At 44.8% G+C, this 20718-nt stretch overlaps 1 protein-coding gene across 24 annotated transcripts in view; it reads left to right on the forward strand.

Moving 5' to 3' along the window:
- Positions 1–20718, forward strand: part of PPFIBP2 (PPFIA binding protein 2) — a 144441-nt gene that overhangs the window by 24836 nt on the left and 98887 nt on the right. For all 24 annotated transcript variants that reach the window (XR_010147127.1, XR_010147128.1, XR_010147125.1 and 21 more), the window contains exon 2: positions 12388–12487. Coding sequence is in view for 20 of the 24 variants with exons in the window: in XM_054662012.2 (XP_054517987.1) it covers positions 12424–12487 (64 nt within the window). In the remaining 4 variants the exon portion in view is untranslated. The remainder of the gene's footprint in view (positions 1–12387; positions 12488–20718) is intronic.

Below are 20718 nucleotides of genomic sequence, written 5' to 3' on the forward strand. Positions count from 1 at the left end.
CCTTGAGAAGGATCCTTCCTTCAGGTCCTCGCCTCCTCCTCCTACATTATTGCTGGGAAGAGTGGGTGGCTTCTAGGTGGCTCCCTCAGTGGTTGTCATTGCCTAATGGCTACAGGCCATGTTCTAGGGGTGACAGGTGAGAGACCCTTCTCAAGCTGGGGCAGCTTCATTCGCTGTCACTATTCCCCTGCTCTCTGTCCACTGAGCTACATCTTTGTAAAACAGGGCTGATAATTGTACTATATCCCTCACAGGACCCCCTTGAAGATTAAATGAGAAAACAAAAATGAGGACACTTTTTTTCCCCCCCACAGAGGCAGCAGCTTCTCAAAGGAGACAGGAAACCTGTGAACTCCCAGAGCAGGCCGTTTTTACACACAGGTGGATATTGCACAGGCTCGAAATAATTCACCATCATCTTGATCTATTGTGAATGGCTGTGTGGCCAGGGCAGGCAGCCAAATCTTAGAACGTGTGAGTTATCTGTTGCCTAGTCCTGGCTCTTCACATCTTAGCCTTGAAAGATAGACTCTCATTTACGTTTACTTCTTAGACCCACTCTTTCTGAGCGGTTCAGAAGGAAGGGAAAGAGCCTCCTCTCCGAAAGTTCTCTAAGTGGCTACGGTGGGCCCTATCCCCATGAGGGCACTGATATACTTGTCTTACAGTATTGAAGGGCACACTGATGGGGTTTGGTGATGCTCTGCTCCCTGGATGCTGTCTGGCTCCCCATCTCAATTCTTCCCAAAGGCACAGATCCCTGCCTCGCTTCCCTGCCCTCCCCGCTCCCCAATCCCTCTCCTTGTTGGAGTACCTGCACTGTTTGACCTTTGGCATCTCCCCAAACCATTCTCTGACAGACCTGGCATTAAGGCATGGCCTTGGTCACCAAGATTGTTGTGGCTGGTTTACCCTAATCAGTGCTTGAGTTGGGAAAAGGATCAGCTTGGAGAGAGAGGGGAGCAAAGGCAGAATATCGAGAGCAGAAATAGGTGAGAAGAGTCAGAGGAGGGTGAAGCAAGCATTCAACAACATCAAGCAAACACGGTGAAGGAAACTTGACATCAGCTTCTTAGTGTTCCTGAAGCCCAGAAGGTCAGATGTGCTTTTGGGTGTGAGCCATCAGAACCTCAGACTCACACCCGTTTCCTGGCCAGACCCTGCGCTCCTCCTTGTGGGCTGGGCTCGTGGTGTCTCATTCTCATGTCTTTGGGGTGGTGTTTCTCTTAAAAAGCTTGCCATTTCCAGTAGGAGGAGGATGTCGCTGCTGAGACTGTGGGACAGCTAGGCTCAGAGGGAGTCTGACTTCGGGGCACCCGGAGGTGAGGTCTCAGTGCCTGGTGCTGCTCTTTGCCTTCTTTAGAGGACAGTGTTCAGCTTTGTGACTGAATGCCCTGCTGTTGTGATATGTTGCTGGAAATGCTGTTTGGGGTCATGGAGCCTTGCTTAAAGGGCTGTGGTTTGGTGAGAAGGGCTCGAGCTTTTTGGGAATGCTTAAGTGGAAGCATCTGGGCTTGGCTCTGCCAAAGGAGGCTGGTGGTGGAGCAGGGACATGTGACAGGACTTGGGCTGTGTCTTCAATGGAAGGACCAGAAAGCAAAAGGAATCCTTCCAGTGGGTTCAGCAGAACTAGGCTCCAGCACAAATGTTCTTAAGGATATCCTGGAACTCGCCTGACAGGGAGTGGCTGGGAATACCCGGTGCATAAAACTCACTAACCTGGTATAGCGGGAAAAAGATGCTAAGCAAGAAATATTGCATTCATCCCCTGCCACCACCCAGCACTGCCAGCCTGTGTCTAGATTCAGGGCCCTTTCTGCAGTTCTGACAGATCTCAGCCCCCACTGGCCTGAGCTTAACTGACTAATCAGAACAGCCTGATCTAGGATGTTTAGGTTGAAACAAGGAACCTTGTATGTGCCAAATATTTTTGTTGCTGTAAAGCTTTGAACAAATGTTTGCTCTTAGGGGTTACTGATACTATGATTAGATGGGGACCAGTTAAGCATGCTTGTTCACCTTCAGTGGCATTCTTCTATTTTCTCCTCTTCAGCTTCTTTTAGGCTACTTAAGCTTCTATTCATTGACAAAAGAAAACAAAGCTCTGCCTCTTCACTTTTATTAGACTCCGATATTCACTAAAGGCATTCAGCAACTCTGATAGCAACGTTCTCAGCAGCCTGGCCCCTCTGTCCTGCTATGGCTCCTCTTTGTCCTGACAGGATATCTCGGTGTGTTGGGCTCCTTTGTCCTGAGGGAAATTTAGCACCATGGCCTTGTCCCTCATTGTGATATAAAGCCAGTGTCTGTGGGCTCTGCCATTGCTCTGAGGAGCTGTCTTTGCAGGCCAGGTGTGCGGCTTCTCCTCTCCACTGTCAGATCTGATCCTGTGGGGGTCGTGACCTCTGGATGTTATAGGACCTGTGGAGGACAGGTACAGCTTGTGGCCCTGGGCAGAAGGTGGGGACAACTTGAATTGCTACGCTGAGAGCCTTGCCAGTGTAGACCGGTGACCTCTTTATTTCCTTTCACTTTCTCCCTTTTAGAATGGGAGCTGAGCTCCGGGGTCAGAGATATGGCCCTGCCTGGGAGGGCCTTACCACTTAGACAAAAGTGCCCTGGAGAAGTCTGTCCTGGGAGTGGCGAGGGGGACCCAGTCAGAAGTAGTCACTTCCATCTGGGGGATGGATGGGAGAGGATCCTTGGAGATAATGATGATGGAATTTGGCCTCAAAACAGGAGTGGGAGTTGAGCAGGTAGAACGAAGGACTTCAGCTAAAACACTGAAGAAGCCCCAAAAGCAGAAGCAAGCTGGGGACAATAGCTTGGCTGTTGCTCAGGGCAGGAGCCAGATATGGCCAGGAGAATGAAAACTGCTGGGGTTGTCACCTCCCACCCAGTTTTGAATCTCTACAGTCGCACAATGTGTCTCTTTTCACCTGAATTTTATAATTAGGTAAAATGAGGTTCATTAATGTTAACGAGCTTGTCAGGGGCACAGCTCATGAAGGAAAGAACTTGGATCTACATGCAGGTCTGACTACAGAACCCACTCTCCTAACTGCTCTGTGGGTCCTTAACTTCCTCTCCAGGTCCCCAAGCACCCCTTTGTTGCCTGATAGAAAGCTGGTGAAGCGTTGTGAACGCTGGGAAGCCTTGGTAAGATTTGTGAAACAGACCCACCCTCCTGGCAGCAGTGTGGAGGATGAGGGGTGTGGGGGGGCGGTGAGGCTGGAGGCAGAGAAACTGGTTAAGAAGCCAGTGCAGCCACTCTGATAGGAGATGCCGGCAGGGCAGGTGAAGATGAGGGGACAGATCTGAAAGAGAGTGAGGGAGGAGATTTTACCAGATCTGGTGCCCAGTTGGATGTGGGTAACAAAAGGGAAGGTCCAAGGCTGACTCCCAGGTTTTTATCTTGGTGACCATGGGGGCATCACCAAGGTGGGATGGGAAGCATTTGGGTCCCACCCATTGTGAGAATATAGAGAGGCAGGTGGGTGTTCAGGACGGGAAGAGTTTGGGGCTGTTGTAGGGGAACATGCTGCAACTTCACTCCAGTCCCCACTATCTCCCAGGCTTTAGCTTCCCATGGACAATGAATTGGTTATTTTATCAATAAATCTGTAAACACTTATCCAGTGCTTACAGAATGGGGGACCCCACAGGGACCCAGACACGTGGCACAGTTTTCAGGGAGATGGCTGTGCACAGCTGCTGTCATTCCTTTCCTTCAGGATGAAAAAAGATGATCAGGGAGATCCCATTTAGGTAGTCAGAATTAAGTACGATTACCTGGAAGAGCTGGCTTGATGGGAATTTAGCAGGGACAGCTGTAGCCCTGGGCATAAAAGCTGGAAAGCAGTGCAGACAGCCAATTAACTAACAATTAGGATCAGTCCACTAGTGATAAGGCATCTGGTGAGGATGGGGCAGAGGTCTGCCAGAAGGTATGTGTGGTAAAAGTTAAAGCCGTGACCAAGTAGGTTGAGTCCATAAGATGATAGACCATGATTTCTACTGTGTGGCTGGTGGCCAGCCCCTGAGGCTGTCTAAGCAAAAGGGCGCCTGGTGCAGGGCTGTGTTTGCATTCCATCAGTTCCTCAACTTTGGTCAGAATCAGAATCACCCGAATGGCTAGATCAGCCATAAAGGTCAGGCTCTCTACTTACAGGAGGCTGGGCCTCTTGCTTGATTAGTTCTCAGGGTGGTTCTGATTAACAGCAAAGTTTGAGGACCACGAGATAGGTGAATCTTCAGTGCAGAGTGAATGGGGAGGGCTGTTCGGAGGAGGGTAACTGGTTAGGAGGCTATTGTAGTCATCTAGGGTGAGGTAATACAGGGACAGGTGAGGCTGTGTGAGTAGATGAGATCACCAGTAGCGTGAGTTTGGAGAGAAGTGCTCTGGTCTTATTCAGCAGCATTTGGTGCACCTGACTGCGCCCTCTATCCAGAAACCCTTTGGTTCGCTTATGGGTGCCACTCTCACTTCTGGCTGCTCCTCCTGTCTCCTTTGTCCATTCCTCTTCTCCCCGGTGGCTGCATGGTGGAGTGTTTCAGGGAGTCCTGGGGCTTCCTCTGTTTTTATACCACTTCTTAAGTCACTTCATGCAATTGCTTAAATACATCTTTATGAAGATGCCTCCCAAATTGACATCTCCATCCCAGACTTCTCTGTAAACATCAGACTCCTATTTCCAAATGGCTACTCAGCGTAACTTCCTGGGTGTCTATAGGCCTCTTAAGCTGAACGTTTCGAAAACCAATCTCCTGATTTCACCCCCAGACACCCCACATTGTTGCTCCTGCAGGCCTCCACATTCTCTAGGTACTCAGGGCAAAAACCGTGTAGGCATGCTTGACTCTGCTCTCTCATGCCCATGTCCAGTTTATCAGTAAATCTTACGGGCTTTGTCCTCAAGGTATATCAGGAATTAGAACATCTAATTCATTATGGTCTGAGTCGTTTCATCTCTTGCCGGGTTTCCTGTGTTCACTGCTGCGTCCCCTGCAGTCTATTTTCCAAGAAGCAGCCAGAGTAATCCTTTTAAAAGATTAAGTCAGATCATGTCAACTCTATCCTTAGAACCCTCCAAATGGGTTTCTGTCTCAGGAAAGTGGAAGAACAGGAGGAAAAATGGTGTGCATCCTCAGGCAAATTGCCTAATCTGTTTTCTCATCTGTAACGGGGAGAATAATTCCTAACTGGTATGGGGATTAAGTGAGATAATGTTGGATAAACCCTTAGCAAGTAGCTAACAGTTATCTGCCCAATATGTGGTAACTAAAGAGGAGACAGATGCCGCATTAATTTAATCTTGGCACTGTGCCTGCCATGCCACATGTATTATTTCTTTTAATCTTTTTTATTTCTTTTAATTTTAATCACCACTGTATATCCACACAATTTAAAGACTCAAATAATTGTATGTAATTTGTTAAAACAGCCACCTCTCCACCTCCCCACCCCATTGTTCTGCCTCAGATGCAGCTGCTTAATTTTTTTAGTCACGTATTTTTATCTGTATCTCTAGAAAAATGCTTGTTCTGCTGCTTTATTATTTTCCCCCCATTTGTCATTATGTGTTCTTATTGAATTAAACAAAGTCTTCACCAATTATGTAAGTCTGTTAAGATGTTCAGATGCACCAGGTGTTCTGTCAATTTCATATGACTGAGGAAGTCTCTCCCAGAGCTTTTGAACTGGCTGACCTTGCAGGCTTGCTACAGAACTGTACCCTAGCATCTCCCTTATGGCTATGACCTTGTGTCCTTTTGAGTTTATGTCTCTCTTGTTAAATGAGCAGTTAAATTAAATGTTTAGGTTCAGCCTGCAATGTTTACCTGAGTTCTGTCTTGTTTACATTTGCCCAAAACAACGAAATTGATTTTATACTGATTTTACAGATGAGACAATTGAGGCTAAAAGAGGTTAAAAGACTCACAGCCATTATGCAGCAGAGCCCATGTTTTCACTCAAGTCTGTCTGTATATAAAAGCTGTACTCTCTCTCCTTTGCCCTTTAGAAAGAAAGTAGTTGTTGGTTAATATGGGATGTGATTGAGAATTTAGCGCTGCCATCAAATTCCTTCATATCTGTCTTTGTCCTTTTTATTTTTGGATGCTCCAAATGGCTTCTTGCTCCACTCTACCAAAGAGGTTTTTTAGATCCTTTAAAGAGGCTTTCTCTTAAGCTTAGGGATAGCAAAAGGTATTTCTTAAAATAACCATTTAAGAGCAGCTATGGCTTATGGGAGGCCTGTAAATTATTGGGAAAAGACTCCAGTTTCCTGTAATATAGTGACACTTCTTTATCATCTGTTTGCCACTTGGGGAAGGGAGAGGTAGGAAAGGAGTTAGGTTCTGTGGTTGTGGTGGGGTTCTTGGCTGAGGCCTCCTTCCCCAGGCCTTGATTTCCAGGCAGAGACACTGGCCCCTGTCTAGTGGCAGCTGCTGAGGAGTCAGGTCTTGGCTCTGGCTCAACTGTGTCCAAGGCTCAGAATATCCTGGAGGAACAGGGAATAGCGGTGACTTCCAGATCTGTTCCTAGTTCATTTCAGCAACCAGGGCTATGTGAGCCTGCTCCAAACATCAATTACAACCTAACCATTTTTATTGAGAGAAAAGAAGCTTAGAAATGGAATTCAGTGTGGGTGGAGTAAACAAAGGTTTACTTGCTTCCGACTTACCTTCATCAGTGGTTGCTGCCTACTTCAAATTTTCTTTTGCCAAACATGAAAGGAGTTAACACAGTATATAAATCACTGTTTGCCTCAGAAGATACCAGATGATGGGGTTCAATTGTGACTCACTTTCTAAATTTTAGAACACATACAGATCTTGCTCCCTAATCAACTTCCAGGTGCCAAACTGGCCTTTGTGTGGTGCACTTCATGTGGCTGTGGCATGTCATACCTTGCCATTCTAAAACATGGCTTTTCCTCACTGGCTGCATTTACAGCTGAGGGGTGTGGGATCGTTTTCTCCCTCACTGGTAGGGAAGAGAAGGGTTAAGTCCTGTAATGAGCAGGACCCCCAGCCTCAGATGCTGTCCCAGATAGGAAGATGACAGCACACACATAGGCCTGTGAGTGAAGGAAGGATGAATTGTGGATGGACTGCATTTTTTCTTAAACAACATACCCTGCCTTATCTTTATGGCCAGGGATGAGACAGTGTCTCAGTATCAGAAGCCAGCCTGCTCATTAGGGTCAAAATGCCAGCTATGTTAAGTGTCCAGAGAGAATGAAAAGTGCTTTGGTCCCATGTAACAACTGTCACTGTACTGTGTGTGATAAGAGCAATATCCTTCTCTGTGTCCACTTCTTTCTTTCCTGGGCGGTGGGGTGCCCCTCGTACAGTCCCCATGGCACATTGTTGATTCCTCTGTTGTCCATGCTGTGTAAGGCCCTTGGGTAGCTGCTGTAGCTCTCCTCTCATTGCTGGGGAGCATGATTTAAATTCTACATCCCGGTTCACGCCTGTATTCCCAGCACTTTGGGAGGCCAAGGTGGGTGGATCACGAGGTCAGGAGATCGAGACCATCCTGGCTAACACGGTGAAACCCCATCTCTACTAAAAATACAGAAAATTAGCCAGGCGTGGTGGCGGGCACCTGTAGTCCTAGCTACTCGGGAGGCTGAGTGAGGAGAATGGCATGAACCCGGGAGGCGGAGGTTGCAGTGAGCTGAGATTGCACCACTGCACTCCAGCCTGGGCAACAGGGTGAGACTCCATCTAAAAAAAAAAAAAAAAATCTACTTCCCACCATCTGCTTAGATGTCACCCTGATTTTTCACATGTCGCTTGGGATTTTGGCTTGGATTCTGGCTCTCTCTGTCTTCTCCCTGGTGTGTTGCTTCTGGAGCTTGGTGCACTTAAGCCCCATATCCCTGAGGAGCGCTGGCTCCCTAGGAGATGCTGTGTCCCTGTGGGAGGAACCGATGTGGAAGACACTGAACGCACTGCATGTCATCAGACAGCATGTTTACCTCTGAGACCTGTGATACTATGATATACAGTAGCCCCCTCTTACCCATGGTTTTGCTTTCCTGGGATTCAGTTACCCAAGGTACCGTCCAGTAAGGTATTTTGAAAGAGACAGGGCCAGGCATGGTGGCTCACGCCTGTAATCCCAGCACTTTGGGAGGCCGAGGTGGGTAGATCACTTGAGGCCAGGAGTTCAAGACCAGCCTGGCCAACATGGTGAAATCCTGTCTTCTATCCAAAATACAAAAATTAGCCGGGCGTGGTGGTACACACCCATAATCCCAGCTGCTTAGGAGGATGAGGCACAAGAATCGCTTGAGCCTGGAAGGTGCAGGTTGCAGTGAGCCGAGATCATGCCACTGTACTCTAGCCTAGGTGACAGAGACCCTATCTCAAACAAAAACAAAAACAAAACAAAACAAAAAATCACATTCACATAATGTTTTTACAGTGTATTATAATTGTTCTATGTTATTACTAATTATTGTTAATCTCTTACTGTGCCGTGCCTAATTTATAAATTAAACTTCATCGGAGGTCTGTAGATACAGGAAACATCGTATTCTATATATAGGGCTTGGTACCATCCTCTGTTTCAGGCATTCACTGGGGCTCTTGGAACGTATCCTCCAAGGATAAAGGGGGACTACTATAATAAAAAAAGTATATATTTGGTCTCCTTCCAGTTTGCTAGCACAGAAAAGGGGCAACTTTTGTTATTCATAATAAGCCCCTTTCAACCTTACTCAACTTTATGCTAATGAGGCCACTCCTGCAGGATGGGCTGGTTACCAGAGAAACCAACCTGGTGATTAGAGGGTTAGAACTTTCAGCCCCACTCCCAATCCTCCCGACTCCTACCTCGGGGAGGAGAGTGGGGCTGAAGCTTGAGTTCAATCACCAAGGACTGAGTGACCCATGATTGGATTAATCATATCTATGGAATGGAACTTCTATAAGAAACCCTAAATGAAGGAAGGGGTTTGGAGAACTTCCAGGTTGGTGAACCTGTGGAAGTGCTGCTGGGTAGCAGCCCTGGAGAGGCTGTGGAAGCTCCATGCATCCCTCCCCACTCCTCAGTCCCTTGCCCTATGCATCTCTTCCATTTGGCTGCTTCCGTGTTGTCAGAAACTACACATCAGCTCCTAGGATTCTTATGAAAGTACATTGTATGATAATGGATTTAAGTGGTTTTGTGGTCTTGTATGCATATGTGGAACCCTCTGTAATGTTTCCTTGTTTTGTATTTGAATTTTCAGGAAGAGGAAAATAGGCTGGCAAAAAGAGTCATGGCTTCTGATGCTAGTCATGCACTGTGAATAGGATACACCTTGAATCATGTTTCACTTCAGGCCAGCTCCCACAGGTCCACCCAGCTTGCTGTTTGCCAAGTACAAACTCATCGCTGGGCAGAGGGCCCATGGGTCTTGTTTTATGGCCCTTCTGTTGCGGGGGCACATAGCCTGGGCCCTCTGGGTTTGACACTCTGTCATGTTTACATCTGAGGCCACCTGATTTGTTAGGCCTTGGCATCCAGGCCCCTGATGCTGTGGGTGTGATTCCCAGGCTCCTCTCATGCATTGCCCTTGTACTGCATATGTGAATTCCATGGAAGGCTTTGACTCATCTTGAGCAGCTGGGTGCTCCTGCGTAATCTCATCAACCGTTTTGGCCTTTGCCAACTACATCCTGCCCTTACATGCTTCCCTGGCTTTCATGTGCACCACACTCTCTGCCTGGAACAGCATTCTCCTCCTCACCTTCTGAGAAAGCTTCTATCATCCTTCAAGACCCAGGGAACTTGCACACCTGCCTCTATCAACATACCTTGCACTGTTGTCATAATTATTTGTTCATACTTCCATCTCTTCCACTAGATTGTGTGGTTCATGGGGGCAGATACTAGGTCTGATTTATCAATATCCTTCTAGGGCCTAGCACAATGCTGGCTGCATGGATCTGTCCATTTATTCATAAGTATCTATCTGTTACACAGTGGGAACCTGGGAGTAAACAAGGCAGACAGGGTCCCTCTGCCTCTGTGAGAAGGTGGCCAGTTAGCAAGGAAACAAATACATAGAACAAGATACTGTGGATTTGTCGTGCTTTGAAGGGGCTGCTTTACGTGGTGCCGGGGGGCGGTGTGGGGAAGCCCTCTCTGATACTTTGGATCTGAGACCTGAAGGATGAGAATAAATCAGCTGTGCAGACAACTAGGAAGTGAGCTCAGGGTAGGGGGATGGCAGGCATATTGCAGAGGAGGGAAGGTCTTGGAGGGCTCGGGAGCAGACAGGAGACCAGTGCTGCTGAAGCATGAGCCATGTGGGGAGAGATGTGAGCATGGCCTGGCCTGATCCTGAAACCTGCTTCATAGGCCACAGTAAGGAGTTGGGAATTTTCCCCTTAGAGAAAGAGCAGTGGGAAGGATTTGGAGGGATTATTTCAAACTTTTAATATCCCTTATGCTGAACAGGTGAGTCTGCATATTGTTTCCCTCCTCCTGCTTCCCCCCTTTTCCCTGCTACCTCTTCTTTTATCCTGACCAAAGCTGGCCTCCATTCAGGCCCCAGGATTTCCACACCGTATTCGCTCTGTAGCGGCCTGACTGCTCCTCTCACCTTGGAGCAGCTCTGTTCCTTGTTGCAGCCTTTTCTGGCTCCTGCCAGGGCCCTGAGGTGCCACTGAAGTTCCCCGACACCCTGCGAGCTCCCATTCTCATTCTCTCTAAGCTAACTGTGCAGTGGTTCTTGACCCCCGAGGCTGAATGCCTGCTTCTGAACCTTCCTTGGCCTTAGCACCTGTAAATCCCTGCCCTCTCCCCCTCCACAAGCATAGTTGCTTATCTTCCTTCCCCATGCCTGCCGCCTCCAAACGAACCAGCCTCCTGAGTTTATCTGGTTCTCCCTCCCTGCACCTACCTATTTTTGTTTAAAGTTTCCTCTGAGCTGGCAAAAATATGTCCTGATGTTATATCCTCACTTAAAAAAAAAGCTAACATATTGAACACTTTGTGCAAAGGAATGTGCTTAGTGCTCTCTACATACTTTTAATCATGACATCTATGAGTTAGATGCTGTTATCCCCATTTTACAGATGAGGAAACTGAGGCTCAGAGATCACACAGTACGTAGCAGAGCTGGGTCTGAACTCAAGCTATCTGACTTTGGAGCCTGTGGATTTAATTATTATTTCCTAGTGCAGTCCAGTGTGGTTCCTTGGTCTTGAGATCCTTATCCACACCATCTCTGAAGCCATTCCTGGGTGGTGCCCATTTTCCTGTCTTCACTCTAAATGTCCCACTTCACAGGAAAAACTGGCAGAGAGCCTCAGAACCACCTGTTTCCTCTGCTGCACCATGCTTGAGTGTGGGAGCCGTGCCTCTGTTCTCCACAGCGTGTATGGCCATTCGGCACGTGTAGATTTGCTGAATGAGCAAACAGCAACTCCTCCAGTTTACAGACGTGAGCTAATTCTCTTGGGATTACAAGTGCTATTGTAAATCCCTCCTTGCTACCCAGGGAGAGGGTGGGGAACAAGAAAAATGAGAGGAGGCTGCAGGAAGAGGGTTTAAACTAAAGACCTTCCTTGAGGTAGAGTTGTCCAGAGATGGAAGCAATTGCCTGAGGGACAGGGGAGGGGCATTGGGCAGTTCCCCTTTGCTATAGCTAGGGGATACAGCATTAAGGGAGTGGCCAGACTGTGTATCCTTGGAGGTGTTCATCTGCCCTGAAAAGATGGGATTCTGAACCTCAAATCGTGCTGGGTAGAGTGGATCTAAGATGGTCAGTTATGTTGCTCCTGGGTGCTGTCTCTACATCCTTGTGGCCTGTAGACTTCCTAGGCAGTGCACCCTTTCCCAATTGGAGGAGTGGAAGTGGCATTTGAGCCCTCTCAGCCTGGCTGACACCCACCCAAGGAAAGCACTGCAGGCCTAGGGCAAATGCAGATGTAAGACAGTTAAATGCCTGCAGGGATTGTCCCAGGCCCTGCCCTTGTGCTGCATTGCCTTGTACGCCCTGACAGTGTCCCTGTTAGGTGCGCTGCTCTCCTACGCCACTTAGTGGCGCCTTTCACAGTGGGGTCGGAGCTTCTGGAACCTGGGACTCCAATTGTTACACCTGGTGAGGTGTTAACAATTGCCATCTTGCTGCCACAGGTGACTCTGGAGAGCCCTGGTGGTTTTTCATTACAGAAGTGAATGGGATTGTGTGCTAAAGATTCATGGAAAAAGCACTCATGCCAAGAGGGAAAAGGCCATGGAGATGCAGAAACTACATGTCGGCTACTATGATTCTTATGAAAACACGTTGTGTGATGATGGAATGAAAGGTTTTTGCGATCTTGTGTGCGTAACATGGAACTCTCTGTAATTTTTCCTTTGTTCTGTATCTGAATTTTCAGTAAGAAGAGGAGGAGACCAGGCAGGCAAAAGGAGTCATGGCTTCTGATGCTAGTCATGCGCTGGAAGCTGCCCTGGAGCAAATGGACGGGATCATTGCAGGTACGCCCAGGGAACCCCAGCAACCAAGGTCTCATCCTCCACATTCCAGAAACTGCTTCTCTCCTTCTACTTTTTTTTTTTTTTTTGGCATAGAGAAAAGCCCCTTTTGTTATATTTATTTTTCAGTAGTGTTATTGTGTATGTAATCTCTTTTTTTTCTTTGATACGAACTTATACAACTCTCTGATGTCTGGTGTGATCGTTCTGGTCTCTGCTGAGACAGTGTGGATGTACCTACCATCTACCGTCTCAGTTTGGATTCTGGCTATGAGGCAGTTTGGGTTCAGTGAGACTGATTCTAATGTAAAATTTTCAGAGCTTTTCATGGCTTATTATAGCTGATCTGAAACTTGAAATCTAGCAGACTTTGCCACCTAATGCAGGTGTCACCGTCCTCAGATGGTCTCCAGTGTGTTTCAGAGATGAGAGGCAGTTTTGTATTGATTCAATTAATGATTCAAATTTTCTTTATGCCATATTGTTTTTTATCCCTCTCAACTGTTTGGTTTTAATATTTGCATTAGCCAGTAGGGGACTTTTTCTTAGAAAAGATCTAGCAAAGCTGTGGTTAATTTGAAAGGACTATCAATTAGCTGTTCCAGCTGATTCCTTTCTTCATGGGAGCAACCAGAAGCCTATATTGATTAGACCAAATGTTTTGTTGGAAATCTTTCCAGAAGGTCCCAAGTCTTCTGACTTTACCTGATACACTTCAGTGGCCTCATTGGTAGATTGGATGTGCTTCTTTGGAACTTTGCTCTTCACTGTTTGAGCTGTAGCTGGAAGAGAGCGTGGAGGAAGGTATTGGGCCAAGTGTGGCTAGACCCCAGGAAGTACGCAGAGTACCTGACACTGCCCTTTCTCAGGCATTTGCTTTTCCTTCCCATTGGAGGGTTTCATCTGACTTACAGAGGGCTCTTGGTGTTTGAGCCTGAAGTGGGAGAGTATGCCTGTGTCTTGCAGCTTCTTCAGGTTATTGTTGGTAATGTGATGTATTCTAGCTATCATCTGTCTGCTTCTCAATTTCTCAGTGGATAGAGGGCCCTTGAGAAGCCATGACTAATGTCCTGCTTTTCAGAGGATCCATAGACTGGGATGTCTTGATGTTTAATACTGAGTGTCAACTTGATTGGATTGAAGGATGCAGCAAAGTATTGATCCCGGGTGTGTCTGTGAGAGTGTTGCCAAAGGAGATTGACATTTGAGTCAGTGGACTGGGGAAGGCAGACTCACCCTTAATCTGGGTGGGCACCATCTAATAAGCTGCCAACTAATATAAAACAGGCAGAAAAACATGAAAAGTCTAGACTAGCTTAGCCTCCCAGCCTACATCCTTCTCCCGTGCTGGATGCTTCCTGCCCCCGAACATCAGACTTCAAGTTCTTCAGCTTTAGGACTCAGACTGGCTTCCCTGCTCCTCAGTTTGCAGACGGCCTATTGTGGGACCTTGTGGTCGTGTGAGTTAATAGTACTTAATAAACTCCCCTTTATATCTATATCTATATATATCTATAGATATATATATCCTATTAGTTCTGTCCCTCTGGAATACAGATGTCCTGTTCTAGGTTAGGGTCTCTGATGCCTTATTGAGGAGAAAGAGTCAAAGTGGATTTCCTAGCAATCCTTTTAGAGATACTGACCTGTGAGCTCCTCGGGGTCTCACGTGCATTGGGATAAGAGCCACAGGATCATTCCCTGAGAAAGCCTGAGGCAGTCATCACTTCAGAGCCTTCAGCCAAAGAGCAAAGGGGAGACTGAGCGAGTCCCTGGCAGACCTCTTTGATGGTTGTCAGGGAGGGATGAAAATACTATCTTTTCTCTACGTATTATCTCTGCTGCTTTGTCAAAGGTCATTTGATTATATTTTTGTGATATATATTCAGGTCTATTTCTGAACTCTCTATTCTGTTTCATGGATTTATTTTTTCTTTCACCAATACCACACTGTGTTGATTACTGTAGCTTTAGTAAGTCTTGAAGTTGGGTACTGTCAGTCCTCCAACTTTGTTCTTCAGTGTTGTGTTGGCTACCTTTTGCCTCTTCGTATAAAATTTAGAGTCAGTTTTTTGATCACAAAGTAACTTTCTGGGATTTTGATTGCAATTGCATTTAACTTAGATCATGTTGGGAAGAACTGACACTTTCACAATATTGAATTTTTGAGAGATGAATCAGACTTCTAAAGAAAAGTAGCCTTGTGTGGGGTCAGTACCTCTTTCTGCCTCCTAATTTCTCCATACAGGCATTCTTGAAATGACAGAGCCTCTGGCAAAATTCATTTTGTCTCTGAGAGACATTATGTGGCTGGATCCTTAAGGCCTTGCCTTGACCCAGGATCTGCAGTGGGGAATCTGGGATGTGTGTGGAGAGAGGGGCCCTAAGTGTGGGTTGTGTGAAACCCAGGAGACCTAATCTTCTGATCTTCCAGTACAAACTGCTCTATCCTTCCATTTCCTTAGTCCTCCATCTTGGAAGGTTCTATGTAGAAGGGCTCCTGGGCTTTTCTGTCTGGAACAGGTGTGAGAGTTTTGTAGAGAGAAGGCATTCTTTGCAAATTGGTTCTTTGCAGATTGGTAGGGAGGAATACCTGTAGCCAGACTACTTGTTTGAAAACCTAGCTCTACAACAAGTTACTTACATGGTCTGTGCCTCAGTTTCCTCATATTAGAAATGAGAATAGTAATACCCATCTTAGAGAGTTGCCTGTGTTAACATGTGTAAGGTGCTTAGAACAGTGCCTGGCACATAGTAAGCACTATAAAATGTTAGCTCTTGATAGATTAATGAGGGACTAAAAATAATCTTTATCATGTTGAATCTTTTCTGGGGACAGGGTAGTATTCTATTTATTAAAGCTCTTATTTCTCCCATCTGAGTTTTGTGGTTTTCATTGTAGAAGGCTTGTGCATCCATTGCTGGATTTGCCCAGGGTCTGCAAAATTGATACGTGGTCTTCTGATTGCTCTCTGCGTCTGTTCTTGCTCCCTTATAGACTGTTTTCCACAGAGCTGTAGAGTAAACCTGAAAATGTAAATTAAGTCATATCACTCCTCTCTCCAAAACTCCTCAATGGCTTCCCATCTCAGGATAAAGTTTAAAGCCCTTACCACGGCCAGCAAGGTCTTAGCATGGCTTGGCTTTCGTGGCCCTTTATGCATCCCTTTTACGGTCCCAGGGTGTATCTCACTTGAACCATGCGCTTGCTCCCCCCTCTCCTGGAATGCCCTCCTCCAGATCTAGGCTTATGCTGAAATGTTACCGTATCGGAAGGCCTTCCCTGACTGTGTCTATCATGCATTCCCACATAACTCTGTTCTTGTATCTTGTTTATACTTCTTTATAGCACTTATCACCTGACCTATCACGTTCATATTTGCCTCTTTGTTTATTGTCTGCCTCCTGCACCAGCATGTAAGTTTCTTAAGGACAGAGGCTCTGCCACTGTATCTCCAGTGCCATAATTGGTGGTTTTAGGCATTTTAGTTAATAAGCATTTAATACAAGTTAGATTTTTTTTTTCATTTGCTTTTGTGACTAGAATCTCTTTTCATTGGTTAGGAGGTATACATATAGGTTTCTGTATACATCTTCTATCTGGCTGCATACTGAACTTCATTTATTTGCTCTATTTTCACCCTTGTTTCACTGATTCTTTTGGAATAACAAATTATTATTATTTTTTTTGAAGACTAGTAGTTTGTATGTCCCGTGAACCATCCCTGAAGTAGTAACTGGCTCACACAGATACTTGACAGGAGCTATTTGACAGATTATTCAACATTGAGGTTACTAGTGAGTATCTGGAGGGCATGTTTTCTATGCCATTCTTGATAAAAAGAATGATCATTCTTTTGAATGCCTTGTTCAGGTTACTTTTTCTCAAGATTGCTGAGGACACTTTTCCTCATTTTTATGATGGCATTAAGATGGCTGAACCAAATTGGGCCAAAGACGTTAAGAATTTTTGTGGTTATTAACATGGACTACAGAGTTGGACTGTAGGGGTTTGAATCCCAGCTCAGCCATTTAGTGCTGGCTGTGGGATCTTTGGACAAATTGCTTAATTCTTCTGAGCCTCAATTTACTTATTGATAAAATAGCGGTAATAATAGTACCTGTCTCATATTATTGTGAGGGTTGAATTAATGCAGATAAGGAACCTAGAAAGTGCTTAATTGGTGTATGTTATTTGTTTTATTGATATTAGTATTAAATTATTTTTACCCCCCAAGATCATAGTGCTGAGATTTGATTCCAGGGCCATCTGAGTCTCTTTCAGGCTCCTTTCATTCCTGGGCTGGTTTTTATGTTGATGCATGGGGCTGTCTGTAGGAGAAAAGAATTAAATGAGGGAAGGATACTTTTCTGCTCTTGCTCACAATCCCTAAGCCAGAGTGGTTTTGTTCTTGTCTCTCTCACGTTATTTCTTCTAAGCAAGGGTTCCTTTGGTTAAGGGTGGCACAGCTAAAGAAGTTTGAAAACTGTGGCACCACACCACAGATCTTGCAGAAATGACATTTTTGTGTGAACATTTAAATCTTCCTGTCTTTATTTATGTTCTCTTATTAATTTTAGATTGCATGATGTCAAGTAGTGCCACCACCACTGCCAAAACACAACTGCTTTTCCATCAAAGTACTCAAGTACCCAAAGAATGTATTTTCTCACAGTTACCACGTATTTCAATGGAAAAAACCTTTATGGGCTTCCTGGACCTCCCAAATAGTAACCACTTACACAAAAACAACACAGATTCCTACTAAAATGGATGTACTGTATTCAGTGATCACCAGTAATCATATACTATGTAACAAGGAATTGCCTCTTATTAATTACAGTAGGCTAGGTTACTGTTTACTTTCCAAAACTCCTTCTAAAAAGAGTGCACTTTGGGCATGTGATATCAATGTTTATGTAATTAAGCTTTTAGTGCAAAAAAAAGTCTGTGTCCTCCTCCATCAACTAAAACAGTGCAAACAGTGCGGGATGATTATCACTCCTGTAAACAATCAGACCAGGAGTACTCTGAGGGGACATCCTAATGCGCAAGTGGTAAATACGCCCCTCCAGAGCCACGGTGTGACCTTTATCTCAGGTGGTCAATGCTTGGGAGGTGTGAGAGATAGAAATTGGTTCCTGTAAATGCAAAAAGAAATGCCTTGTAGGCAGGACTATTAAATGAAACTCCTTGTAAAGTTGAATTCTTGAAATCTGAATGGCTGAATCCCAGGTGACTATACTAGACTAGACTAGACTAGATTAGACTAGATTGGGTCTATACTAGATTGGGACCTCAGTATTTTATATCAGAAAGTTGGAAAGGGTGGCTGTTAAAGACTCTAGGATCTTTGTCAATAATGACTTGGTTCTAATATGAAAGACCATTATTATAGTTTCCAGTAGGATGTTAACTTTTGATCTAGTCTTCCTCCTGATTAGTCCCTGTGATTCTGCTTGCAAATTACACTGTAATTGAATTACACTGTTGCCAATTGAAATTGAACTATATATTGCTTAATTACCTCCCTCTGGATGGCCCAGAGCAACTGCCACAGACACTAATTTTGCATGGAGCTTAATTTGCGAACTGACAGGTTCAGTGGCTACTTTGTCAGGCCACTTCTGGCAGGGGACCAGAGAGCCACGTGGTCAGGACACAGAAGGCCACTTATTCCTCTTGGCTCTGCAGGAGGTTACTCATGCAGTTATGAACAAGCAGTACTGATTGAGGAGGAATAGTTAAGAGGAGTCTGTTTTATGACAGTTAAAGAAGTTGCCCTGTCAGCTGGGGCCTTTCTGCCAACTCTGATTAGCGTCTGGGTTTGTAAAAAGAAAACAATAAAAGATTGTGCAGGGGCAGAGAAAGTTCTGATCAAGACCGAGATTCTTCACGTTGGCTTGTGAATGAAGTCAGCTGTGGTGCTGAGGACTGTTGAGTCCATACTCTGAACAGTCCTTGCCTGATCTTGTTCCCAGCTTCTCTGAGGTGGAGCAGCATATAGCAGTCATCAGTATCGGACTCGCTGTTTCCCATTGCAGGTTGGGAGAGCCCTGCTAGGACTTTGTTCAGAAGAGTTGGAGTGGGGGTTTTAGGAGTGTCTAAGGGGCAGAGCTATCAAAGACTGCCCTTTGTATGAAGAGGTCAAAACAGCTACTGGGGCACCCGCTGTTTGACAGCCCTCATTCCATTTTTCCCTCACTGGTAGACCCCATCTCCCAGTCCTTTATGGAACTGTGCCTCGTTTTCCATTCTCTGAAAGAGTTTGGATAAGGCTGGAACTATGTGTTCCTTAAATATTTGCTATAGTTGTAGGTATAGGAACTGAGCTGCAAAACTGTGTGGGCCTCGTGTATTCTTGTTTGAAGATTTTTTTCTTTTAATGGTGTGGACAGGTTTTAATTTCTTAATTGAGTCTTGGCAAGTTAAGTTTTTCTAGAAATGTGTCCATTTTACTGAGGCTTTCCATTTTGTTAGCATCAAGTTGGCCATTATATTTTATCTAAAATACTTTGTTAGATTAGAATTATTCTTTAATGTTTGATAGAATTAACATATAAAAGCATTTGGCCTGGTGTGTTCTGTGTGGAAAAAAATTTAAACTACGATTAAATTTCTTTATAAAACGGCCGGGTGCAGTGGCTCACGCCTGTAATCCCAGCACTTTGGGAGGCCGAGGCGGGCGAATCACGAGGTCAGGAGATTGAGACCATCCTGGCTAACACAGTGAAACCCCGTCTCTACTAAAAATACAAAAAATTAGCCGGGTGTGGTGGCGGGCACCTGTAGTCCCAGCTACTCGGGAGGCTGAGGCAGGAGAATGGCATGAACCCAGGAGGTGGAGCTTGCAGTGAGCCGAGATCGTGCCACTGCACTCCAGCCTGGGTGACAGAGCCAGACTCTGTCTCAAAAAATAAAATAAATAATAACTTGACTCTTAGAATGCTTTAATTCTCATCACTGCCCCATCTTCCACATTATTTTCGTTCAGTATTCTAGTATCTTTATATTCTCCAAATTATTGTTTTTTTAGTTGACAGCATTTTGTTTAACAATTTTAACAACCTCTCCAGTCATAGTTGATTCTTTCGTCCTGCTTCTTTTTTTTCATGATAGAGTTTTCTTCCTTAAAATTTGATAGTCTGTCAGTAATAGATTGTATTAGTTCGTCATTTGAAAAATGTCCTTAAATGTTCATAATCTTGAATGATAGTTTATCTTGTACAGGCTTGTAGGTTGGTCACTATCCATAGGTATTATTTTGTGGTCACAGGGATTTATTGCTAATGAGAAGTCTGGCAATCTGTATCTGTCTTCTGTCTGGTTGTTTTTAAACTTATTTATCTTTGGTGTTCTTCAGTTTCACTGTGTTGTTTCTTGGGTGGATTTGTTTTGATGTATCATTCTTGGGACTCAGTGAGTGTCTTTAAGCTGAGAGGACTCAAGTTTTCCATTCTAAAAAATTCATAGCCATTTTCTTTGTTGTCTCTGCTTCATCCTCTGTATTCTTCTGGAATTCCTGAAGAATTGTGTTGGACCTTGTCATCCTTTTTTAATTCCATGCTTCCTAACTCCTCTTTTATATTTTTCACTTGTGTCTCTGTTTGCAGCATTCTTCAAATCTATCTTCCTCTCCAATAATTCTCTCGTCTGCTATTTAACCTGTTCACTTAATTTTTAATTTGCTTGGCTGCATTCTTTATTTTGGTTTGTATTTTTTTTCAGATTTTCCTATTTTTTAAAATCATGCTTTCCTTTTCTTTAAGGTTTTTATTTCTTCCTTTAATTATGTAAAACATATGACATATGCCCAAATATTCCCAAATAGACAAAATATTTACTCATATTAGTGTGTTGATTTAGTTACATGTTTAAGCACTAATTAAAAGGCTTTCAGTAATTCAAAATAATATGTTAATTTATGAACTTCTTGTCTCATTAGCACTTTTTTTTTTTTTTTTTTGAGACAGAGTCTTGCTCTGTTGCCCAGGCTGGAGTACAGTGGCATAATCTTGGCTCACTGAAACCTCCATCTCCTGGGTTCAAGCAATTCTCAGCCTCCTGAGTAATTGGGATTACAGGTGCCCACCACCATTCCCATCACTGGCGCATCTGATGAAATAATTTTATTCAAGCTTTTTATATTTATCTTTGTTTCTATCATTTTGAGCGCTCTTTTTGAATAATCCTAGCATTCTAGAGCAGTTGTAGAGCATTTGGGGATGCAGAT

This window comes from Pan troglodytes, chromosome 9 (assembly GCF_028858775.2).
Source record: "Pan troglodytes isolate AG18354 chromosome 9, NHGRI_mPanTro3-v2.0_pri, whole genome shotgun sequence".
NCBI lineage: Eukaryota > Metazoa > Chordata > Mammalia > Primates > Hominidae > Pan > Pan troglodytes.